This window comes from Bombus pascuorum, chromosome 1 (assembly GCF_905332965.1).
Source record: "Bombus pascuorum chromosome 1, iyBomPasc1.1, whole genome shotgun sequence".
Lineage (NCBI taxonomy): Eukaryota > Metazoa > Arthropoda > Insecta > Hymenoptera > Apidae > Bombus > Bombus pascuorum.
Genome location: NC_083488.1, coordinates 30580471 through 30606722, shown reverse-complemented (window position 1 = coordinate 30606722; position 26252 = coordinate 30580471). Strand labels below are relative to the sequence as shown.

The window sequence follows — 26252 nt, the reverse complement described above, 5'->3', positions numbered from 1 at the left end:
GAACACTCAGAAACGAACTGTATTACACCGCTACGAACCTCAAACCATAATATAATCATACTCCTATCTCGATAGAAAATCACGTTAATTTTATTTAAATGACTCGCATGGTTTTGAAAACAATTGTGGAAACAAGAAGACCAAAACTGCTGTGAAAGACTTTCTGATCATTCTAATATCGAATTTAACACGTTTCATTGATCGGTTAAATTATCCGATTTTAATATACGTGTTTGTTAAATATAAAACAACAACGATACATACTAGTCGATTTTCTTATTCCCGAATTGCTGCCACCTCGAATTAGATCATGAAAACTTGTCAAATATATTCCTTACACGATTTACGCCGAGCTTCTGCACGCTTACGAGGTGGCTGCCATGAAACGTGACCTCCGAGTGCTGAGTTCGATGGTTGTTACATTGTTATATACTATAGATGTGCATGAGCCTATCGGTATGATCGTTTGAAAATATAAATACACCGATTATGGTTACATGTATACACGTAAATGTGTCTTAATAATGTTTTTTTTTTTTTATTTTATTTTATTTTGAATCTAATATGGATCTCTATATACGGTTTTTAAAGTACATACTTTTGTAGAAAAAGAGCAAAATAAATTTAAGAAGATATACTTCCTTCGAGGATTCTATGTCACTGAGAAAATCGATGTTTAAGTGTAAATAAAAAAATAGGGTGTATCTATTTGATTCTCTCGTGTAAATATTATAATTAGGAGAGAGACACTGTGTTAGTCGTTAATTTTAACGTGTAATATGTTTAATTAACTTTTCATGCCACGCTGAATTTAAGGTAAACGTAACTCGGAGAAAATATTGACGTAATCCGGTTTACCTGTTGCTAGACATCTAAGAATACGAAGGAAAGAAACGTGCAATTCAAACGAAATTAAATGTCCTCGTTGGCAATATTTGCACATCCATGGAAACGAAAACGGAAAGTTGAAATTTTGTAAACTGGTACGCGCATGTCCGGAAACGGTTGAAGCTTCCGGGCAACCGAACAAAGTCCTGGCAAGCTTTTCAAATATCATTTCCAGTTTACGCTGGCAGGCAACTTCTTTGAAGAAAATTACTGAATTTTTAATTAACCTCTTCTTTCTTTCAAAATACGACGAGCTACTAATCGACAGATTTTATTAAACGATACTTTACGCAGGAAGCTGCAAATAGATGCAGTTTTACATAGAATCCTTTTGCATTTGCGAATTAGAAGCTGCAATTGGGAAATTGGGAAAATTAAATTTCATTTAGGCATAAATTTCATAAAAGCAATATCACCATCAACCTGACAAAATCCGCTTTTAATCTATTAAGAATCTCACCGTGGTATAATGCGTGAAATTCGAATAAGTGCAGACTTATTGAACGAAGAAGATTCAACGAAAAGTCAGTGAATTTGAAAATCTGCGAGAATTACGAAACATGAGAACTTAAATATTTGAATATTTCACTACACTTGAGAGTTTCGCTATTTGAATATCCAGAAACTTGGAAAATTTGACAATTAGAAATTTTGAACATTTGATTGATAATTTGAAATATTCTGAAATTCTTATCGAATTAGCCGATTCTTATCAAATTTATCTAGTCTCTTCGTAATAAATTTAAAATCAACGACTGCTTCGATACGTCCAAAGTAGCTTCATCGCTAAAAATAAGATTCTCCCATCGACGATATTCGGTTACTTTCATCGGAAATAGTTCCCTAATTGTTTCCAGCATGATGCATTCGCGTGAAATTCACTGTACGACGTAAAATTCCAATAGATTACCACTAAAAGTTTTATTGCCCTAGGAAGTACGGCCTACTTTCGAATCTCGTAACACCTGTCCACGATTCACCGTACGTTGTTGAAACGAATTGAACCGATAGAACGGATCGTAACGTGTTTTAACACACGACCCTCCTGAAGAGCATAATCCTCTTTTCTACCTAAGCGTGTAGATTTCCTGATTTTACTACTTTTTTACCGGTGCCTGCCGGTTATCCGTCATTTTGTGCCATCAAGATGGTATTCGAATGTTAGATTGTCGATCAAAACGCTGGAATTGAAACACGGGACAGATTAAAGAACGTAAGAAGAATTGTGTGGTAACAAATAGCGCAATGGATATTTATTCGTGTGAACAATTTGAGGTGATATGTATCGAGAATAGTAAACGTGGAATGTATCCTAGAGAATATGTGAAAACGGTATGAAAAATAACACGTAGAACGTGTGAGAGATTAGAGAATAATTAAAAAAGAATTACTTGTCTTTTTATGTTACTTATGTTATGTAGTTAGTTTCGAAAAGATATAAGTTAAATTCGAAAAGATATCAAAAAGGATAAGACAGAGAAATGAGAAATATTCTCACGTTAGTGAAAATTTCCATTAGATTTCTGAGGAAAATTTGATAAAATTTGTATCTTAAAGTTTTGCATTAAAAATCAACGATATAAAAATTTATTTGTAAACTATACAAAGAGTTATTAACTCGAATAAAATACATTCCATAGCTAAACAGATGCGATAACGACATCGTTAAACTCGTCATAACGTGATTAGATTTTCAAGGACGCAATAATAGGAATATTAACAAAAATGCCGTATAATTTACATCATTCAAAAAACATAAAATTTCTCTCGTTTTCTTAGATATAGTAACAGGTAAAGTTTCTTTTTATCGAATACAATAAATGTCGACTAAACTTTCTGCTAGGTAAGTAGAAAGGTAGGGAAAACCCTAAGAACCGAATTCCGGGGAGTGCAAATATCGTTTTTGGGGCACGTATCGCGTTAGGCAAGTTAAATAAAACGTTTGTCTAATCTTTGATTAACTTTCACAGTGATCTGCGCCCAAGGACTGATCGCGAAAGACAAGAGCGGTACATCTGATCCGTACGTGACTGTCCAAGTCGGTAAAGTGAAGAAACGAACCAGGACCATGCCGAGGGAATTGAATCCAGTTTGGCACGAAAAGTTTTACTTGTGAGTAATTTTTTCCTGACCTCGCAAGTTCATCTTAAACGCGATATGAATATCAATATCGATTGGTATAAGAAGAGAAAGATGGAACGATGGAAATATCAATTCCTTTTCTATAACAGATAACTTACAAAGTGTTAATTGAACGTCAAAACTACGATTAATAGAACGAACCACTCTTTCCCAGAGATTGTAAAACTTGTAATTTCAATATACGTGTCATTTACGTTTCGCTTGATTTACTTTTCAAAATAATTAAAGTTGCAACGAGATTCCGTTTATCGAAACGAAATTTTTGTTATAATAGTTAATTAAACGAATTTCTGCCAATGATTGAATTCCATTATTAAAAAAAATCATATGTAGTGGGGAAGAACTTTGATTATTACACATACATATACATACGTACGCGCTTTTTATTAGCAAAGTTCTACTATACCGTGAATCCTTTATATACATCGTATTATTAATTCGACGCAAATATTTTACCAAACTTCGACTATGTAATCCTATCGAAAGAATTCATCGAATTTCCCATTCCTGAATAATTTAAATATTTATACGTGTAAATAACGCAATTCAATATAACGTCCAAACGATCCTTTAATTAATCAAGTACAAGGAACTCGACTATAAATCCCAATCGACGTTCGAAGACAATCTCTAAAGTCCGCTAATTAATAAACTCGAATTACCACTTTTAGCGAATGCCACAACTCGTCTGACCGAATAAAAGTGAGAGTATGGGACGAGGACAACGACTTGAAGTCGAAGCTACGTCAAAAGTTGACAAGGGAGAGCGATGATTTCCTCGGACAAACGATCATCGAGGTGCGCACGCTGAGCGGCGAGATGGATGTGTGGTATAACCTAGAGAAGAGAACGGATAAAAGCGCTGTATCCGGCGCGATCAGGCTGCACATCAGCGTTGAGATCAAAGGCGAGGAGAAGGTCGCCCCTTACCACGTGCAGTACACCTGTCTACACGAGAACCTCTTCCATAGCTTATGCGAAAAGAACGACGGCGTGGTGGCCCTACCTCAGGCGAAAGGAGACGATGCCTGGAAGGTGTATTTTGATCCACCTGGAGAAGAGCTCGTCGATGAATTCGCGATGAGATACGGCATCGAGAGCATCTATCAAGCAATGACGTGAGTCGTCTTGTTTATGAAAGTATATAACGTAGCAGGCGGTAGTTATATTCAAAGTTATTAGACGTTTAAGAGAAAATATTCTCCGACGGACTGAATAGATTAATTGCTCGAAGCAAACGTTCAGCAAGCATAAGATCATCGTTCGAAACTCTCGTTCCAGCAATCCGGTCGACCGAATATTCTCTTCCACGTTCTTAAAGCACCCCGCTGGGGGTAGCCACCCACATGCTATATTTTATTTTTATTTTTTTTCCCCAATAAATAAGATATAATACTTCACCAAATGTCCTTCAGGACAAATTGTAAAAAAAAAAAAACATTCTCAAAGCTCTGTCAAAAACAGCCGCAGCCAACAAAAATGAAGTTATACGAAGGTCTTTCTTTCGAAATTTGTACAATCAAATTTGAAGACCGATCCTTAAGGTCCTTTTGCTTGATAATTCTATAATATAACTTACTTGTGTTTTACCGAGGATAAGATAAGAACTATAAGAGGATAAAAATAAGAATTATAAGAGGATAAGAACTTGATAAGCATATGAGACCCTGAATACACGATTGGCTTAGTTTTCTCTTCCCTGTTTTATAAATAAATTAACTTTTAAACGTGCTCGTTCGCTAGGAACACCTCGGTTTGCACTTAATTTTCTGTATACTTCTTCTCTTCTCTAATGAACAATACATATTTGGCATAGAAGTAGAGCTTGAATTTTGCTTGTTACGTATTTTTGAAGAGGTACAGACAAAAGTACGGAATGCATAACGATATCATCGGAAGCTACTGAGCGTTAAAATCGTTATGTTACACCAAGTTTCGTTAGTAATCGTGTCTTTCCAAATGTTTTTCCAGGCATTTTCACTGCCTCTCCACGAAATACCTGTGCCCGGGTGTGCCAGCGGTAATGTCCACCCTGTTGGCGAACATAAACGCATATTATGCTCACACGAGCGCGAGTTCCGCTGTTTCGGCCAGTGATAGATTCGCCGCCAGCAATTTTGGGGTAAGTTGACACAATGGAACATCGAAGATTAGCTTTATTCGATCCTTTAGATCAGTAAATAAATCAAGAAAGGATGAATGAAAGAACAACGAGAATCTGACTGAGAAATGCTCCTGCGATTCCCTATTGACAGTCTAAGTTCTCACATCTATTTGGTTGCTTAGGAAACTTTGCGAGAAGCGCGTTATGTATGCTTGTTCCAATTCCATAGTAAAACTCTTCGATTAAACTGTTTTTTTTTTTTTTCTTTGTTTTGTTTCGTTCGTTTCTTCTCCTCCCCTTCTATCACTTCCAATGGCTAGACATTGACAATATGAACTTGCAGAGTTTGCTTTAATTGAAGTTTTAATTAACATCTTGTTCCCTTGTATTATGTCACGTTAGTTATCAAGGTACCGCGTTGATGAATTTTTGAACGCGAAATTGGAAATTGGAAATCAAAACTGATTTATTGTTTATTGCTGCTATTAGATGCTTCTATTATGGATATAGTTTGTTAATCAATGATATTGAAATTTGAATAATATATGTACAGAAATTAAATGAACTTGAAAGACAACAACTTGAAAGACCCTTTTACATTTAATTCTACTAAAAATGTAAAAGAATGCAATTAATTTAAAACAGAGTTGCCGGAATTGCAGATTCTATCATTCGGCACAGAGGATTGTTTCGGTAAATCAATGTAAATTTTTTCGAAAAAATTGTCAGCAGCGAAAAATCCGAGCGTTCCTGGTTTCGACGTTCTTGAATTATGCATGACTTTGTCTTGTACGGTGGTGAACGTGCGACCCAATAACTTTATCTTCGTTGCAAGAGCGCCAAGAAAAAAAGAAAATAACTGGGCTGGACGCTAACGAAAGAAGATCGAAGGTTTACAACAAAACTAACTATTTTAAAGTTGAGATGAACAGTAAAGGAAAGAGCAAAGAGCTTGATAAATTATATTTATATTATTATATTTCTGCGAATAACGCAGAAAATAATTAAAGTGTTTTCTAATTCTCCGGGAATCTTCGAAGCTATTCATCGAAAAGATAAATTTTATTTATTTCATGATTCTCTTTCGCACGATATAAATTACGCGAAGAATATCACAGAAGACAGTATTGATGGTGAAAAGTAAATAAAAATACGATCGTTTAAAGGGAAAAAATATATTCGACATCATCCTTGTTAATATCATTACTCGTCTTCTATTTCATTGCGTTCGACACGATGCTTGGAAAATCTTCCCCCAAGGATATTTCTCTTTTTCTTTGGGTGTTCATTTTTCTTCTGGAACTAGCCTACCTAAAGAATTCCTTCCCATATGAGCACCTCAGGGATCGTAAAGTCCTGCTAACCGTAAACAACACCGTTGACTTACCTAGCTGAATTATCAACAAAAGTCTGTCTTTTCTTCAAATAAGATACAACGATTGTGAAAATAAATTCAATCTCCAAGCCAGTCGTTTAATTTGAACGTTTGTAGCTTTGTAATAATTACTGTTTTATTTATTTCTCAGTACTGGTAGTAGTAACTTTCCTATTGTTATTAATAATAAATAATGTAAGTAAATAATGTAAAGTTACACTATCCGTGCGTTGAATTATCGATAAAGAAAGAGAAAAGACTGCTTGGCAAGGTTTTACAACACTGATAATATATAGCAGTATTGCATATGAAAACATGGAGAGTTAGCCATTAATAAGCGTTTCAATTGTTCTAACAGTATTAAGTAAATCTTTATCGCATATTAAAATCTGTATCAGAAAAATGTGAGAAATTAATAGAAAATTATTTATTTGACAGTCTACGAGACAACTCAAAATAGCGAAATTAGAAGTAGAAAGAGTTCATGATTAGAAATGTTATTGAATCTACAAAATTTTAGCTACGTATGATACTATACATGTGTATATATATATATTATGTAATATACAATATAATATAACACATAATAAATAATATACGAAATAATATACGATAAATAATATACGACATAATAAATAATATACTAATATACGAATAATATAAATAATAGACGAATAATAACGATGTATTATGTATTAGTCACAAAAATACAAAACCTTTCTACTCGTCGATATACTCACCTAAACACCAGCTGCCTAAAAGCAAAATTGCAATATATTTTTCGACCGAGATAAGTATAACGTAACTTTTGATCATTCCTGTTTGCCCGGGACGTATAAATGGCTGGACTGAGCGAAGACGAGGTCCTTTTCCCTGGCCGATGACGCCCGTAATTTATGGAAACTCGATATATCGACAAAATACATTTTCCTTGGTCGTTCACGGCCCATTTCTATCGTTGCAGAAAGAGAAATTCGTGAAATTACTGGATCAACTGCACAACTCCCTGCGAATCGATCTGTCAATGTACCGAAATAACTTCCCGGCCTCGAGCCAGGAGAAGCTGATGGACTTGAAGAGCACGGTCGACCTGCTGACGAGCATCACGTTCTTCAGAATGAAGGTTTTGGAGTTGTCCAGCCCTCCACGAGCGAGCACCGTGGTGAAAGATTGCGTGAAAGCGTGTCTTCGTTCGACCTATCAGTTCCTTTTTGAAAATTGTTACGATATCTACAACAGAGAATTCCAAGTGGATCCAAGCGAGGCGAAGAGAGACGCCGAGGATCACGGACCTCGCCTGGAATCGTTGGACTTCTGGCATAAGCTGATCGCGCTGATCGTTTCGGTGATCGACGAAGATAAGAACAGTTATGCCCCTGTCCTGAACCAATTCCCTCAGGAATTGAATATCGGTCAGCTGTCGGCGGCTACCATGTGGTCTCTGTTCGCGGTGGACATGAAGTACGCGTTAGAAGAGCACGAACAACACAGACTGTGCAAGTCCTCGGCCTATATGAACCTCCACTTTAAGGTCAAGTGGTTGCACACCAATTACGTAAAGGACGTACCGCCGTATAAGGGCGCGGTGCCCGAATATCCTGCGTGGTTCGAACCGTTTGTTATGCAGTGGCTCAACGAGAACGATGACGTCTCACTGGAATATCTCCATGGTGCCTTCAGCAGAGACAAGAAGGACGGAGTAAGTATCCCTTCCCTTCGGGTTTAATTAAATCGATCAACTTGCTCGAAAGAAAATTTTTTCAATCTGTAAAAAAAATGATTCTCGTTGATTACAAGGGGTAGAAGAAAATCTGATGGTAAAAATATATCTTTTCCGATAGTTTTATAAAGAAGACATACTACGTTAAGATCAGAGACTAACTTTGTCGAAAACAAACACATTGATCGTTTAATCAGTTACTAACCTTCTGAAATACATCTTTTTCTTTTTTATCCGATGTAGCAAAATATATTTTACTTAAATTTATGAGTGGTTTAACATTGTGTAAATTCACCGCAGTTCCAAAAGAGCAGCGAACACGCGCTGTTCAGCGTCTCCGTCGTCGACGTCTTCACACAATTAACCCAGTGCTTCGACGTGGTCTCCAAGCTGGAATGTCCTGATCCGGAGATCTGGAAGAGATACATGAAGAGGTTCGCGAAAACCATCGTGAAAGTGTTAGTTGCCTATGCAGATATCGTGAAGAAGGAATTCCCAAGTCACCTGAAGGAAGAAAGAATCGTACGTTTAACAGTCGACTGTAACAATCAGATTTATCGATAAGATGTATTTCATTGCTGGATATTTTACAAGTAACAAGTTTCATTGTGTCCGTATATCATTTTCAAGTAAGAGTCATCTTCTTTTTTAGGCTTGCATTCTCATGAACAATATTCAGCAACTTCGAGTGCAATTAGAGAAGATGTTCGAGTCGATGGGTGGAGAAAAATTGGAAGAGGACGCGGCGAACATTCTGAAAGAACTTCAACAGCAATTGAACGGAGCACTCGACGATCTAGCTATGCTCTTTGCAAAGAGTTTGGAACCAAGGATAACAGCTTCGGTGAAAGAGTTAGGCGATTTATTGCTAGCCATTAAGGGAGGTGGACAGGTGCAACCTGCTCAAAGAAATAACGTAGCTGTGGAAGCTGATGAAGTGTTGCGTCCTTTGATGGATCTTCTCGATGGAAGTTTGTCGTTGTATGCTGAATCTTGTGAAAAGACTGTGCTGAAGAGGTTGCTGAAAGAGTTGTGGAAGATCGTCATGAGGATTTTAGAGAAGACGGTGGTGTTGCCACCTATGTCGGATAAGAGCGTATGTTTTCCACTGTCGAAACTTTAGATGAATGTATGTTACACGGATAAATGTATTTGTACATGTATTTTACAGATGATGTTCAAGAATCTGACGGATAATGCGAAGAACTTAGCCGCGAATGCGAAGATAGAAGACATGTCGAAACTGTTCAAGAACCACATGGTTGGTAAACCGGATGTGAAGAACGCACTGAGCGGTGTAATGGTATGTTTAATTTAAATAGTGTATAATTAATATTTCCTTTTGATATTTTGAAAACTGTGTTCAATCGTTAGTAGATAAAAAAACCTTATGTTATTTTAATGTCATATCGTTCACAGGATATTTCTAAAGAAGTAGAGAAGAATCTTTCCCCGAAACAGTGTGCGGTCCTCGAGGTCGCCCTCGATACCATCAAACAGTACTTCCACGCGGGTGGAAACGGTCTGAAGAAGACATTCTTAGAGAAATCGCCAGAATTGCAGAGCTTACGATACGCCTTGAGCTTGTATACGCAAACAACAGACACCCTCATCAAGACTTTTGTTACGTCTCAGGTCAACCAAGGTAAGTCGATTCTTAAACGCTTTATCAAATATCTTCATAAACATTTTCATCTGGTATCAGGTAAAAAATCATCGATCGATATTAGAAATCAGAACTATATACATAATCACGGTTTTATTCGTTTTTCGTTTATCAGCATTGGTGATAATATATTACGAGCAAAGACAAAATTTTATTCGCTATAAATAACAAAAACAGGGGCGCAACTATAATGTAGAACTACTATCAAATAAACGAGTACTTTCTTCGCATCTGGATGGCAAATAAAAAGTATGTTTCTATCGCGTAAAAAGACAAACACAGTTGTCCAGCGCACAGTACATACATATCATCATATATGACAACTAGCAAAATTCCAAACGAAACGAGAATCTATAATTTGATCGATGTACCAACTAAATTAAACGCTGCGAAAATATTAATCAAAAAATTGGCTTCCGCTATATCGCGACGCACGTGATCTACAAACGTACATGTTACCGTCAATTTCCATAAATTTATCAACAGTATCTAATAAGACGCTCGTACAGGTACCACGTGCAACCAAATACCAATCGCGTGAAGATCGAATTTAAAATCTAATTGAATCGTGAAAATTAACTCGTTGCGCAATGCAGGCTCGTTTACGATCATCATCCGTTCACATACACACATACACACACAGCGCGACATTTTTGGAAAATTCGTCACGAGGTACGAATACAACCCACGTAACCAAAATTATCGCGACAGTGCCGCTGAACAATGCGTCAAAGCTGCGTCAGCGTCAGCGTTCGATGAGCAGCGAAAGAGGTGGTGACGAAGGGGAAGGAGCCGAGGGTATGGAAAGCCTCGAGGAACCCCTTCGCCAGAGCAAGCCCTCTCTTCGTCGAGAGAGTCGACAAGGTACCAGAGAGCACTAGCCACCTTAGAGCAGAAGCCTCGGGAATTCTTCGCTGACTTCTGGCCACTTTTCGAACCTAGGCGCTCGTTTTAGGACGTAGTGAACTGTTTGTGATTGCATTATTCACCGAGCTGTCTTTTCGGGACTAGATAGGCTACTTGGCTGATAGTCTTTGGGCATTCATACGCCAATGGCCTATACCTCTATGCTTTCGTTCCAACCGAAATTAATATAATAAGTTAATAGAAAAAGGGGTTTTTGAAAATAATACTTGGATTTGATCAATGGTTTTAAATATATATATATGTCGTGTTAGCGTTAGGATTTGGATTGGGGGCGTGTAATGAATCTGCGCCTGGGTTGTTCATCGTCGTTGTACGATCGAAATAACGCTTATTATCACAAATATAGACAGTATAAGTTCGACAATTGATCACGGTAACTAGACGCTAATGACAATGACCTTAGATTCGATATAACGAATCCACGGTCCACGGGATTTCGAATATACTTTGATTCAAAGTCTAAGTCGGACTCGACTCACTCCTCGTGATATACTCGTAGCTCGATTCACTCTTCGCCGATCGTACAGACACACCAGGTCTCTGACTCGTGAGACTGCCAGAAAGAGAATGACCTTCCGTCACGACGACGCTGCAGAGGAGAACTCTCATCCTAAGCGTCCTGTTTTGCGGCCAAGTTTTTCAGGACAAAAATAACAACCAAAAACGAGAACACGCAAAAGCTCCGCTCCAGCGGCTTAAATCCAAAAAAAACCAACACAAGAACGAAAACACAAAAAATTGTAAAAACCACGATACAGTATGGCTACGTCGTACCGTCGCGTATCGGTACCTTTGCCTAACACACCTTATTCTAATTCATAGTTTATTGTGAATTACTACAATTAAAAAAAAAACAAATCTTGGCATAAATAAACACTATTAAAAAAAAAAAAAGAAAAACTCTCATCGGGTGTGCCTACGGGCACCAGGTCATCGGATTTGTCGAGGGAAGCCGACCTGCCGTAACAGGTGACAGGTATACAGGGTGGTAGAACAAAGACCGCTTGCCAATCCTAGGTGCATTAATTAATTAAATCCTAAGATTTACAGCGGTTCCTCAGGCTATCTGAACATACTGTGAATGATATGTCAATATTTTGGCGACCACCTGTGTGTGGCGAGCTACGGGGCCGTTTATTGTCGGGTATGTTTATTGTCAAGTATCGGAACGGCTGATTCTTTAAGACGAGCTACGCAATTCCACATCTCTGTCAGGTGGAACGTTCATCCCGTGACCGAGGCTATCATCGCCTCGAGCCTAAGCTCATTGTCTCAAGTTTCGAATGACTGTGTTTGGGTTGTTTTGTAAACGCTACAGCATTAGGGTTTTTTCCGGGTGATTCCAACGGTGGGCCCCGTTGTACTTTCATCTCCGACATATATATATATTGATTTTTTTAGTAATAATTTTTTTTATCATTGGAGGAATTATTGATGCAAAATTTTTCGAAAAGGATTTATATTGAGAATTTGGCATCTACGTTACTACTCGCTCCTGATCATAAAATAAAGAAATGGCTTTTTTGTATTGAAATTAATTAAATTTGCTTAAATATATAGACGAAAGCATGGTAATAGTTTATTGGTTTAAGAAATAGATGCGTAACTTGAAACATAGCAATCTTTGAATGCTCATGTACAAATGCTACTAATATTAGCAACGTGTTATTGAACTTGAAATGTATTATGACTTAAATCATTAATTTAAACAGAATCGACCCTTTCGGTACAATAATTGCTTGTAAGAGTTCAGTTACGAGCTATAGGAATAACGCGAGGCTAAATCGTCCGAATGTTCATGAACAACTAGTATCGGAAGGGTCAAAAGCGTCCCGAAAACTTCTCGATGATCGATAGTTGTACTAGGTAACGCTGCTGCTATCACTACTACCGCTGTTGCTGCTAGATACTACCGAAAACCTTGCAAAACAACGACCATAGAAAATGGCCACCCCATTGTGACTTATCTTGCACCCACGCGTATTCTACTTAATTTGTGTGATCACGAAGATAATGATTCGGTAAATAGTTCATCGATCGATAAACAAAATAGTATTGTACATTGATTAAACGTTATCAGACTCTGATCGTGGCATTCAGTAATTTGTCTCTTTTTGCTTCCTTATTCGATGACAAATGTAAAATTATACATTACATAAATTATAAAATCTTATAGGCGATCGTTCTAGACGCAATTTATAAAAATTGCGCGTGTGTTACACGCTCCAAGGGTTGCCATTTTCTAACATTGTCTTTTACACTAAGCATTTCTTTAATCATCTTCTTTGAAGCTTTTACACATTTACACATAAACACCTATAGACCTTTGTTCAATTTATCACTGCCAATTCACCATTTCACCACTCCAATTTAATTATTTCTTTCAAGAGACATGCAGCTCTCTAATTCAACTAATACCTATGCAATGGTTCATTCTATTTTACGTATCCATACAACTGATCGATTAATTATCAGCTACAAAACGCATAATCAAACTTATAATCTGCACGTCAAGCAGAGCGGCAAATGTAGATTTTTACAATTCGCCAATTGATCCTTGTTTGGAAAGCGACGAAGCCGATTAATTAACCAATTGTATCAAACTCTTTCAAATTGTATACGCTTGAGGTACTTAATGCGTGTCCGAGACACTCTAACAACACAGCAACTTCGTCTTCTCTGATAAATACTCAAAGAGACAAAGTTCTATATATGCATATGATTAGAGCATGTAATCTGCTCTAGAACTAGACATCGGTCATAGTATCTTAGCATCAGATCTGAGAATTTTAGCCTCGGATAGCGGTGACCGAAGCTCCCTTTTTCTCTCTCGTAGTACTTAGCGGCTAGAAATCGGAATTTTCAGATGAAATCTAACTTATCGTTGATAAAGTTCCAGATACTGCCGGTACGGAGGAAGGCTCGGTCGGAGAAGTCAGTATACAGGTGGATCTTTTTACACATCCTGGAACTGGCGAACAGAAGGTCACTGTCAAAGGTATGTTTTATTTACATTAGAATATCGATATTTTATTATAAATTATATAGTTTAAATTAATATCTTATAAAAAGATAAATCTAGACTATCATATGTTTATTAATTATAACGTTAAAGATCTTCAGCTAGGTGCCTGCCAACTATTCTTTCATACGTTTTGTAACAGTTTCGTATAAAAAATCATATTACCATACATATAATTATTCTATATATAATATAGGTAAAATATAATATATATATAAGCATCGTGAAATATTGTCATATTTAATACATTTTACTCTGTAGTTGTCGCTGCGAACGATTTGAAATGGCAGCTTGCTACGGGAATGTTCAGACCGTACGTTGAAGTAAATTTGATCGGACCGCATTTAACTGGAAAGAAGAGGAAGCAATCGACAAAATCAAAGAGCAATAATTGGTCGCCGCAATTCAACGAGAGCTTTGACTTGTGAGTATCTCTCTCTACTTTTTAGTAGATCCTATTTGTCCTCCGTTTATTTAAAAAAATATCAAAGCCTTTACTAATAATTTTAATAACTGTTTCATATACTCTTTACATATGAAACAAATTTAGAATTATGATCGCTGATCTTTTCCACGTAATACGCACACCTTCGATCGATATTAACGAATCTATTTCGACGTATGTAGCATGATCGGCAATGAGCAGCAGCAGCTCGATTTCTACGAGTTGCATATCTGCGTGAAGGACTACTGTTTCGCGAGAGAGGACAGGCTGGTCGGTGTGGCAGTAATGCAGCTCAAGGACATCGTGGAGGAAGGCTCGTGCGCCTGCTGGTTGTCGCTTGGTAAACGAATCCAGATGGATGAGACCGGCTGGACAATCCTAAGGATTCTTTCACAGAGGAACAACGACGAGATCGCAAAAGAATTCGTGAAACTGAAGAGTGATATCAGGCAGGAGACACCGTTACCGAACCCTACCTGAGGCTCAGGGTCACAGCATTAAGCCACGACAGCGAAGCGATGCGTCCTTCGAGTTTGGAAAGAGCTCGAAGGAGAGAAGGAGAGGGGCGTTGTCCATAGGGGAAACCATAGAAGCGTTCGGCCGTCGTTGTCGAGAATGAAGTCTTTAAAAGGCAAACAAAACAAAATAATTCAGCAAATAAATAAAGGAAAAAAAACGAGCAACACCGCGAGACACATGCGATATCGAGAACGCGTGAGACACAAAATAAAAATAAGAAACACACATTGCAGCAAACACATAAGCGAGAAAAATCACCGATAAGGACGATCGGCCGAATCCTTTTCGGTTCTAACGCTAACGTCGATCAATGAGGGAACGAGAGACCTTGTCGTGCGACATCATTCTTCTCGCTTCCTTCGCAGTCAGCTTCCGGTCGAGCGTGTTCTTCTCTCTTTTTTACGAATCACAGAGCTTTAGCCCCGTCCCCTATATAAACCGAATGAGCCGAGAATAAAAAAAAAAAAAGAAGACAAAACCATAAGAAAGAAAAAGAAAGAAGGTTTTCGAGTAAACATGTTGAAAGTCAAGTCCCCGAATCGAAGCGTTCATCCAGCTAGTTGAAGTCGGACAAAGAGAGTAGAAAAGGGGAAGGGTGACTCCTCCTACCTTTTCGGAAAAGCAATAGAAATGTAAAATAACAGGATGATGATTGGTCAAGAATATGGGAAGATATACGGACAGACTTTTCGTTCAAGTAAGTGCCGTAAAAATGGAAAATATGAAACCTCAGGTATCGAAGAGTGTTCTGAACAGACGCGACACGTAAAAAACAGTGCTGCCAGTACGTAATATATTTGGTAAATATTCGTAACGTAAGGAGAGGAAAGGAGTCGAATTAGTCGTAGATGATACGTCCAGCGCGGTTAGACCTCGACGTGTACGGACTCCCAGAAGAAACGGAAGCAGCTTGACTGCGGCTAGAGGGAAAGGAAAACGAAGAAGAGCACGAAGAACGATCGAATCGGGGTCCGTGATCGCTAGCACGTTGCAAATATAAAACGTGAATCGGGAGTGTTTTTTTTTTTTTTTTATTCTTTTTTCAAAACTAAAAAATACGAATCGCGCTGCAATGAGGAAAATGTAATAGTACGTATAAAATATAGACACTCGTGAGAGACGACGTTTTAGGCCGTTTGTTCGGAATGACGAGTTTACTTGTAGATATGTGAAACACATTGTTGACGAAAAAAAGTTTTTCTAAATAACAGTTTAACGTAGCATTGCGTACGACCAATAGGCGTGTCACGACGTTACTCGGGACACGCCGTTAGTAATAAAATAGGCATTGTAATGTAAAGTACGTTCTTATTGTAAGAATTAACAAGAGATCGTAAGAGTCTGATTATTGGTGGTGAACGTATCACGAGGTCCGCTCGAAGACTTCGATCATTCCCCGTGAATCATCCTTTTGGGTCTCTCTTCGAAGACCTTTAATACGACGTTTAATACGATGAAGATGTTCACGTACACAAGAAGCCGATATTCCGTTCCAGTGAAGAAGAAAATAATAGAAAAAGAAAGAATAACAAGAAGAGGAAGAAACATACGAGTTAGGATCCTTTCGTCCGCCTTCAATTTTCATTCTACGTACAATATCGTGAAACAGAGAATCCGGTTTTCGATCTGTTCTAGCCAGGAACTACTATTTCTACGAATCGACAGCCTAACTTTTTCGAAATTAAACTTTATATCGTGGTAGATGTATGGTAACTTAAATAATCATGTAACTTCGACACTTTCCCCTTTCGACGATCATTGCTTTTTGTGTGAACGTGCAAAACCAAATATGTAAACGACGAGGTGGAACGCAAGCTTCGAAAATAACGGACATCGATACTTCTTTGTCTATTCGCTTAAAAATATCTCATCGATATTACTCTTGTATATAGATCAAACATTGTCCACTCGTGGGAACAGTTGGTTAAGTTACGAAGATCCGAGCCCGCGATTCTCTGATGCAAGACTTCCCCCACTATATATGAAGAATAAAAAGAAAATGAAAAATCGAGAAAATCGAGGGCGGACGCGTTAAACGGTCCCTCAATCTGCTACAAAACGGAAACGATCCCCGCGGAAGACATCCTAACGTTCTTCGTTTCGCATCTAATGTCGTTCGAAAACTCTGGAAACACTTGTTTAAGAACACATGTCGCAGTTCTTGCACGAAGCTTCGATCGGATCTCCCGAGAAACCTACATATGGGAATAAAAAGGCAAAAAAAAAGCGGTCACTGTGAAACAAAAGAAAAAGAAAAGAAACAGGAGAAAGAAGCAGAAGATGGAAACTATTAATAACACAAAAAAAAAGATGCACGCGACTTTAAAACTAAATAAATTTCATTCTCTGACCTTCGCAGGTCAAACCAGATATACAATTCCAGAGATTACATGATTATATCCACAAGAAAAGTTTCTACTACGTAGTACGTCTAGATATACTTACGTATTGTGTATAGTATATAAATGCTGATGTAGCTGCGAGCGCGGGATATTCGTCTGAAGAGAAAGCCACCCGAGAAAAAAAAAAGGAAAATTCGGCTATCTTTACAATTACATATTTACATCAGGCGCTTACCATATCCGGATGATGCATGCGTCTACAGGCGACACAGGTCAGGCGCAGAACCTTCGAATAGAATTCCGTTTATTAACACGTTATACATATACATACAAGCGCATATCTTTCCAAAATTACCTCTTACCACGTAACTTTACATCAGGAATACAAATACGTTTCACGATTGAAAGAGAAAAAGGAAAAAATAATGGTTTATCATTCATGAATCGATGCACCTTTGAATCTCATTACGAAAAATCGTAGGACAAAATAGAGTTTACGTGATAATTTTACCGTACATATTTTGTTTCATAAAAGAACAGGTTTAGCACGTTACTCGTTGACGTGGTTAGAACGCATAGATTCAAATGTGCCCGGATCTGTGTATTCGTGTCGATCTAAACGACCTCCGACGAAATGCTCCTCATGCACAAAACGCGTTGCGATTCGTCTCTTTTACAACGTTCGCGCTGTTTCAATCCTGGTGTATCTTTGTTCAAAAGCGAATGCGATGAGAAACGATTTCGGGCTTGGAAACGAGCATCAAATGCAGACGATGAAACAGCATGGCGTGAGTGAAATAGATGAATAGAAAATAGAAAAAATAACGTTTGAAAAAGAAAGAGAGAGACGTAAGGGGGGAAAGTAGAATTGGAAGAGAAAAACACGGATCCGCGATCTCGCCACCATCTTCATTTGTAAAAGTGTCTATTTTCTCCGCTGCCTAAGTACTACATACTAATTAATGAAAAAGGGCTGGCAAATTCGGCAACCAGGCCAAGTCCGTCGACGAAATGGGAACAACCTTCTGTGTGTTTCTTTCCGCTGGGAAGTTTCCGTGTCGGTCGACAATTGCGCTTCGTGGACGGAATTGACCGCCACTTTTTCCTCCTATTCTCCGCTTCGATTAATATCTCGTAAGCTTAATGAAAAAAAAAAAATATCTCGTGTATTCTGTGATAATTACCCCTTAAAGTACATATACACACGTACACACTTGCACATACTTACATGTTCGTTTACATTTACAAACAAATATATTTACATTTACACGCATTACATTTACTCTTATACCCGCACTTACACGTATTACATCCAGAAACAAACACACGAGATGCTCTACATTTCAAACAAGACACAATACAGTAGTGCTTCTCTAATTGGCCACATATTGGGATTTCAACTGACCAGTTATCGAAGGAAGTATATTTCTAGAAATATTTTCTCTTCTTGATTAAATCCAAGTGATGACTGAAGTAAGATATACTTGATACATTTGTTTATTTTAAATATATATAACATCGGAGGCCCATAAAGTCAGTTCCAAAAACTAATGGGAATATTAACAGCTAGTTAACGAAACGAAATCCTGGCCAGTTATTGCTGTACTACTATACAACACGCATAAGACATACACGTACCATACGTACATGTACTCTATATATACAATACAACATACATACATACATATATACATAATTACACATACCATGCACGTAATACACCGATCCCAATAGTAACAGTATTCTTCTCTTTTACATTTCGATTCCTATTCTCTATACTCGTTAAACGTCCGAAGAGTCTCGTTGGTGTGTGATAACGAAAGATACCATGGCAATCGTCGCGATATTACATAGAGATTGTGACAATCTGTCACAATGTCTACGTGAACGATCGGTAACATAACGAGAACAAGAACACTATGATATCGACATGAAATAAAATAGGGAACGCAAAAGTATTCGTTGGATAATGAATGATAAAGGTAAGAGAACGATTTCGACGATCAATGAGGAAGCGGGAGACAACAATTAGATATTTTACACGGTGCCGTTCAATAGTGATATTTTCATTAGAATTCACAGGAACGGTAACATGTGAGCCATGTTTGTTCTTATGCCGTTCACAATCATAGGAAAAAACAAGGAAATATCGTTGTCACGACGGTTACTCTTTTTCTTTGTTCAATATAGTTTAACCTCAAAAAAGTACTGTGCAGAAGATAAATAATGTTCGTATCGCTATTCGAGGAGAAGCATTGACATACGAAGGTTTACGCGACGCTGGCAAACTGATCTGAAATGAATAAAAGTTTAACCCTGCTGGGACTCGCGCGCTGAATTCAGTTTTCAAGTGCTTTATCTTGGATTCTACTCTCTTAAGATATCGAATATAATTACGGTACTAATACATAATTTGTAACATTAATATCATTCTAGTGTTATAACATTTACATGCATATTGTTATTAGATTATTATAATGTAATGCGATGCATGCTGTGAGTGTTTAGAGATGAGTGTTTAATAATAGAACTAGACTTTAGTCTATGAATTTCATTACTTTGAATAACTTTGAATTCAAAAAAAAAAAGATATATATATATATATAAATATGAGAGAAAAGATGAAAAAAAAAAAGATGAAAAGGAACAGTCCCTAAAGGGTTAAAAGAAACCAGTACTGAAGAAAAAGTGGGAAACGGAATGTATTACTATCCTTACATAATGAGAACGTATACCCATAGATCATTTTAATATATTACGAACGTTTAAACATTTATATTTATACAGTCGTGAAAAAGATCCAAAACCCGTAAATATTTCTTCCTGTGATTAAACGTCTCGTTGCACAGATCGATCCATCATTCTTTTCACAGAACATCTAATCAAAAGAAAAAAGATTGAGACGCGTATATTATGGAACAAGGTTAAGTGTTCGTAGTTCTTGTTCGACGAGAGCGCGAGATGTCACCGCGAACTTTTGCGTTCAGTAACTGACCATGGATGCAAAACCAAAAGAAAGAAATCATTCGGAAAACTAGACTTCAGATTGCTGTATCGTGAGGACGTGTAGCAGAAGAAACCATTTAACAAACGAAAGGGGAAAAGGAAAAAAAGAACAAATATATACACAATTGTTGACAATACTATGCTTGAAAAATCGTACGACGCGTATATAATTGTACTTAACAAATATATTTAAAAAAAATGGCAGAATGTTTGTGTTTCGTAAGTAAAGCATATTAAGGAATAAATTTGTAATCATGCGACAAGACGCATTTGAAAAAAGAAAACAATAATGTGTACGGAACACGTAATTCTGTGCGTACGTGCGGATGACTGCGTGATTATTAGGTATTATATCTCAACGAGTAATGAGTACATTTTCATCATCCCCGCAAAGAGTGTACCATTGTTATTATCAAAATTTTTAACGCAAAACCAAGTGAACGATGAGGAAAAAGAGTTATAATTACGGCATACCGTTGCGCAGCCTCTGAGTATACATAGGTGAACCGAAAAGCAATTGTATCAGAGACAAACACGCACATTCAACACAAGAAAAAATAATAATACGTATAAACCCAGATCTTTATTAATAAACGTTTATCTTTCGTTCGTTCACTCGCATGAAGAGCTTATTATTCTTTGAACCATTTTTATAATTGAAGCCTTTTTCATCTAAGTAGCTCTGAACGTGTGTGCATGATTTTACGTTGCGATTCTACTCTTGAAGAATTTATCTCTCTTGATCGATCGACGCACGCGACGCCAGCATTGCCAGGTATTTTTTCGAACTTGTTATTTCATCGATTGATTTTCGTCCACGATTTTTGTTCTATTTATTCAACATTATTATTAATTATCTGATAATTCTAGCCGAGATAATTATTATCGCTAATTATAATAAAATCCATCGTCGTTTCTTACCGTACTTCTCCAGACATGCGTATACATACGTCATCGAACAATTTTGAAATCACGCCGATTTCATCATATTTGATCGACGTACATACACACACGCATACATACATTATTGTCATCCTTACTTCATATTCTTGTAAGAAAAAGAAGATTAAGGAAATGAATATTTTTTACCATTAATAATTTTCATCTCCATTTTAGAGAAATAGCTCAATACGTAATGGCTTCTTTTTTCAAACTTCCAACAATTATCAAAGTTCTTAAATTTTTCTGGTGCAAATTACAAAATAACGTGCATCGTGATTAGTTCGTAACGACATAAGGGATAAAATTATATGTGGGAAATTGGTTGTAATCATTTGTATATAATGATGAGTCATCCTTAAACAAATCTTACGAAAGAGGTAATTTTGTTTGGCGACGTGTGCAAACGTTAACAAGATTCGATCGATAAATTAGGAAATGTGTATGACGTGGTATAGTATAAGCCAACGGAAGAAAGAATTATTAAGTGACAATGCTATTCAAGAATTACGCGAACTAAATGTGAATACGAAAAAGATTGTTACAGTGATGTCAGTCGATCAACTGAAGTAGTTAAATGGAGTATAAGAGTGCGAATAAAAGGCAAACGAGAAAAGTTGACCAGAGTTTTATCGTCGTTGAATCATTGTGCCACATTCCATATCGTCGTATTTTACGTGAAAGGTACAATCGAAGTAACTTCATTATCACGAATTATTAGATAAAATTTAAGATGTTACTCGATGTTTTATCACCATAATTACTGTACGAAATTTACTGAATACAGACCATCGACAATCTAGAGGACTCATGTTTAATTAATAACATCTGATTTTGTTTAATTTATTTCAATCGATGCTGCTTTTATACATTAGTGTTCAATTGTACAGAAGTGTTCAAATACAATTGACGCGTGTCTGAGTAAAATACATATAAAATGCTTTGTTTGTGAAATCGACCTTAGTGATCTCTCTTGTAGTAATAGTAATAATAATAATAATAATTTTCATTGAAAATTTCTACTTTCGATACCAGCTAATATTAGGTAAGAACCATAATTATCATTTCGTAAGTTTTATTAGAGACCTCTGGATTTTCGTCTGATAGTTAGCGAAATCAATAAGAAAACAATGCTCATACATCTAATCGTTGTTGCTATTGTTTTCATCATATCTCTCTTTGTCACAATCATTATCATCGTTATCACTGTATATTACAACATGGATCTTCACGTTATACGAAGCGTCCGTTTATTGTCTCGGCTATCTTTTTGTAATTTATAATTTCTGCGTTAACAATATGCTCATATGTAAAATATAACCGTATAAACGCAAAATATATTGCATATACAGTTGCACATATATATACATATATATCTATATATACATATAAATGGTTCATATGAAATGCTTCAAGTTGTCAACATCGAAATTGCTAGGAATAGCGCCAAATTGATTTCTGGCATTTAATGATTTTAGAAAGAGAAAACGTATCATGCAAGTGTACGTATCATATACCTTAAATCATTTAGTATCTAGAAAAATTTTGCTGTTATCCACACTAGTTCCAAATGACTTGCAACATTTTATATGCGTCAACCTATGTATATATGTATATGTAGTATAACACTTGTACATACATAATATGTACACGGTCACGCTACAAATTCACAATCTGATGTTGCCTCGTGTTTCAGCAAATTAGCAAATATCCGATGACTTTAACATAACTACGTGTCTTTATGTAATTTTCACAAAATTCACTTACAAAACATACATACATATAAATAGATCTTGTTGGGACGCGAAGCATCAACCAAAATGAAGCATTTTCTAAATACACAGTTCGTTGAACTTAAAAATTCTTATGTTCTGGGTATATCAATGGTCTTGTTATTCTGTTCTGTCTGTTACATGTATACTTATGCTTACATGTATGCTATGTATACTTTCTCATCACGTGTTATTCTTTCATATTTTCTACTTTCATTTGACATATGTATATTCTGTATGGAGTTTTACAGTTCCTTGTTTATTATATGAAACGAAGGCTCAGTATAGTATCCGAACTGGAAAATATTCGATTAGAATGACGCTTATTAGCGATTTTTGAGGTCATTGAAATCGAAAATAAGTGTTATTTTCCACAGAAATAAATTTATTTTTTATTTTCATACAAAATACGGTATGCGGTAAGCGGCAAAATTGGCATTTGGAGAATTGACATTGATGGCTGTGCCATCAATTGTTTTGTAAACCTACCTCTTAACGCTTTATAAAATCATCTTACGCGAATTTATGTTAAGACCTTTGTCTAGCAAATGTTTATGAGTCCGAATTTTCAAAATCATTATTTTCGTGAAAAATTACTCTCATTTTCAGCTTTAGTGACGTAAAGTATCCCCAAAGGACGCATTCAAATTAAAAATATTGCAATCCGGATACTATACTTTATCCGAAAAGAAATACTATTAACAGAAAGAAATATCTCTTCATAGAATACCTGCTTTTCTTTTGTAAATGTTAATAAAGCTTAGTATCTAAGACGCCGTTATTTATTGTACATTGCGGAGGCGCAATTTTTTTAGGCAAAATTTTCCTTGCCATGGTATTTGTTCTGTATGCAAAGTAAACAACCATAATATACTTTAATTAATCTCTCAAGAGAGGAACCACTATGTAACATTCAATCATTGTGTCTCCACAAAATAGAATTTAATCAAACAATGTTGATACAATTATCTAATAACATTAACGAATGATATATTCGGATATAAAATATTTAACTTTATGTTTATTCATTCTATTAACCATTTTGCACTGCTTGTCTAAACTTTCATTCATATAAATTTATCATATCCAATGGGTGCTCTTAAATGGACAGTGGAACAAAAATTATGCGATATAAGATGATAAATGTTAAGAGATAGGAAAAGGATGGCTTTCTTAAAGGAATGGGCTGTCTCAGGGGAAGGTAATTCACAAAAATCTAATAAAACATCAAAATCAATCAATTTCAAAATATTTTACTTGAATACCTCCTTTTATTAAATTTAACGTTAATATTATTAAATAATATTTCATTGAATTTATTTTAGAACAAGACTTCTTGGTATAAAGACGTTTCAGTCAAACAATTAAGTATAAGAATGAAAAAAATAAATTGCTAAATACCTGATTTCTCTTTTAATTAATACCTAACTCCTCTTCGTTTACCTTTCCTTGTTATTTAATGTATATCTTCTCAAAGCATAAAAATGTAACATATAAAATTTACATTAAAATTTAAAATCATGGGTTACAATAACTTTACCGCATTGCAAATATATTACATGAACTTACATTATTCAAAATATACCACATACATCAATTACAAACAAAATATATTTTTTGTATTGTGGTTTATTGAATGTTATTATAACTACAACAGCTATAATTTTTGATATATACATATATACTATTAAATTTATTTATTAAGGATATAAAGAATTTTTATGCTTCAGTGCCTTATTCGTACATGCTCTTGGTTAGATGTTCTTTGTATTTGTACACTTTACCCAACTTATCCTACAAAGAATAATAATACTTATTAGTATCACAATCTCATACAATCTCTGGTACAGCAGTACTAAACAATGTACTTCTTAATCATGGAAGATTAATGAAAATAATGAAAATAAAATATAAACCTATTTGACTACAAATATCAATGACAATATATTGTTAGCGAATTATGAGCTTATTATCTCCCCATTGTCACATCAATTTTATATTACTTTTTAGGAACCTCTTTATTAGTGCTGATGGATTAAAATAGTTGAAATTCAATATTAATATTCATCAGTCTTTTATTTAACTTGCTAGTTACATTGCTGAGTTAACATTAGGTACCAATTTTTACAAATAGTGATGTATTATTACTTAATAAAACATATACAAATAATACAAAATACAAATTCAATGATTTTGGGAAATTACATCAACAATTACAAACAAATGGAACACATACTAAGGACTTTAGAAATTAAGTACATTTCTTAAAATAAAAGATACAAATCTTTTCGATTCATGAAAACCTGAAATTTGAATCGATACACATAATATTCAGAGACATATACATTTACTTATTACATAAAGCAGTAACTATACAATTTAATGAAATTAACCAAGATTTTATAAATCATTTTGAAGACATAAATAACATTGATATATTTACTAATTTTAATAATAAATTTAAAGAATTCAGATCTTTTCTTGCTTATTTCAACTTTTTTTACCAAAATTCTTTTGAGATCATAATTCGCGATAGCTACACTTCAGTACAACTTGTTTTAATGAACTATTAAATATTATGATGATAGAAATGTTTTTGTACATTACCAGTTCTATTTGACGAACATAAATGTTATCAGGGGGATACAAATAAGGCATTGTGCTAAAGCGATGTCTTCGAAAATCGGTAGCTGTTGTATAGAACATCCAGCTGAACCAAATCGACATTACAACAGTTAGGGGTGTAATCTTTTCAATCATCCTCAAATTTTATACTTCAACTTTTCTATATAACTAGGTTAGGAACACGTAATATTTAACATTGATAAGGTTACTGCTCTACAGTGCTGCCATACCAGCGAATTATGTAAGTCCCTTTCTGATTTTACATACCATATTTTCAATTGGCTGAATTATTATCGAGTTTATAGCTTATTTTCGCACAAAAGAATGATTTGTTTTTAAAAATAATACACAGGCGTATTTAATTAAATACATTCCATAATGTTTCATTAATCGAGGTACGTGATAAACAAATAAGTTTTCTTTTTCATTTTATTTTGGTTATTTTACAATTTGTCCTTATGGACATTTGGTAAAGTGTTATATCTTGTTGGTGAAGAAAAAAAAATAAAAATAAAAAATAAATATAGCATGTGGGCGGCTACCCCCAGCGGGGTGCCAGCTTCGTTTCTTCTAAGTTATATCTTTTATGTAAACAAATAAGTGATTTTTAAAACATTTTCAATAAATTTCACAATTTATTATTTGATTTGGAAGAAATCTTTATTGTCGTCAATAACTAAATATATAAATATATAAATAAATAGAAACAAATAAATAGATAAAAAGATAACTGGGCAAGATGGTTTCTACAAATAAATTT

General features: G+C 35.6%; 2 protein-coding genes and 2 long non-coding RNA genes across 15 annotated transcripts in view; 2 read left to right on the top strand and 2 right to left on the bottom strand.

Annotated features, from left to right (window-relative positions):
- The window catches only part of LOC132909895 (protein unc-13 homolog B), a 373086-nt gene extending 354181 nt beyond the window's left edge, over positions 1–18905 (top strand). For 10 of the 12 annotated variants that reach the window (XM_060965194.1, XM_060965204.1, XM_060965174.1 and 7 more), the window contains 12 exons: positions 2859–3000; positions 3702–4148; positions 5002–5152; positions 7474–8208; positions 8530–8751; positions 8882–9325; positions 9401–9532; positions 9649–9874; positions 10607–10759; positions 13716–13820; positions 14106–14268; positions 14472–18905. In XM_060965194.1, coding sequence (XP_060821177.1) covers positions 2859–3000; positions 3702–4148; positions 5002–5152; positions 7474–8208; positions 8530–8751; positions 8882–9325; positions 9401–9532; positions 9649–9874; positions 10607–10759; positions 13716–13820; positions 14106–14268; positions 14472–14769 — 3218 coding nt within the window. In that variant the 3' untranslated portion in view covers positions 14770–18905. The remainder of the gene's footprint in view (positions 1–2858; positions 3001–3701; positions 4149–5001; positions 5153–7473; positions 8209–8529; positions 8752–8881; positions 9326–9400; positions 9533–9648; positions 9875–10606; positions 10760–13715; positions 13821–14105; positions 14269–14471) is intronic. The other 2 variants (XM_060965157.1, XM_060965148.1) reach the window with 1 other exon arrangement.
- Positions 18059–18994, bottom strand: LOC132910022 (uncharacterized). The gene is made up of 2 exons (XR_009658662.1): positions 18857–18994; positions 18059–18289 (listed from the first exon to the last, which is right to left on the bottom strand). It is a non-coding gene; the product is annotated as an uncharacterized LOC132910022 (long non-coding RNA).
- A 5484-nt stretch (positions 18995–24478) lies between these two features.
- LOC132910016 (uncharacterized) lies at positions 24479–25884 on the bottom strand. Its single transcript, XR_009658661.1, has 2 exons — positions 25475–25884; positions 24479–24661 (listed from the first exon to the last, which is right to left on the bottom strand). It is a non-coding gene; the product is annotated as an uncharacterized LOC132910016 (long non-coding RNA).
- LOC132909988 (RNA polymerase II elongation factor Ell) overlaps positions 25658–26252 on the top strand; it is a 149257-nt gene continuing 148662 nt past the window's right edge. The window contains exon 1 of the mRNA XM_060965292.1: positions 25658–25733. Coding sequence (XP_060821275.1) covers positions 25732–25733 — 2 coding nt within the window. The 5' untranslated portion in view covers positions 25658–25731. The remainder of the gene's footprint in view (positions 25734–26252) is intronic.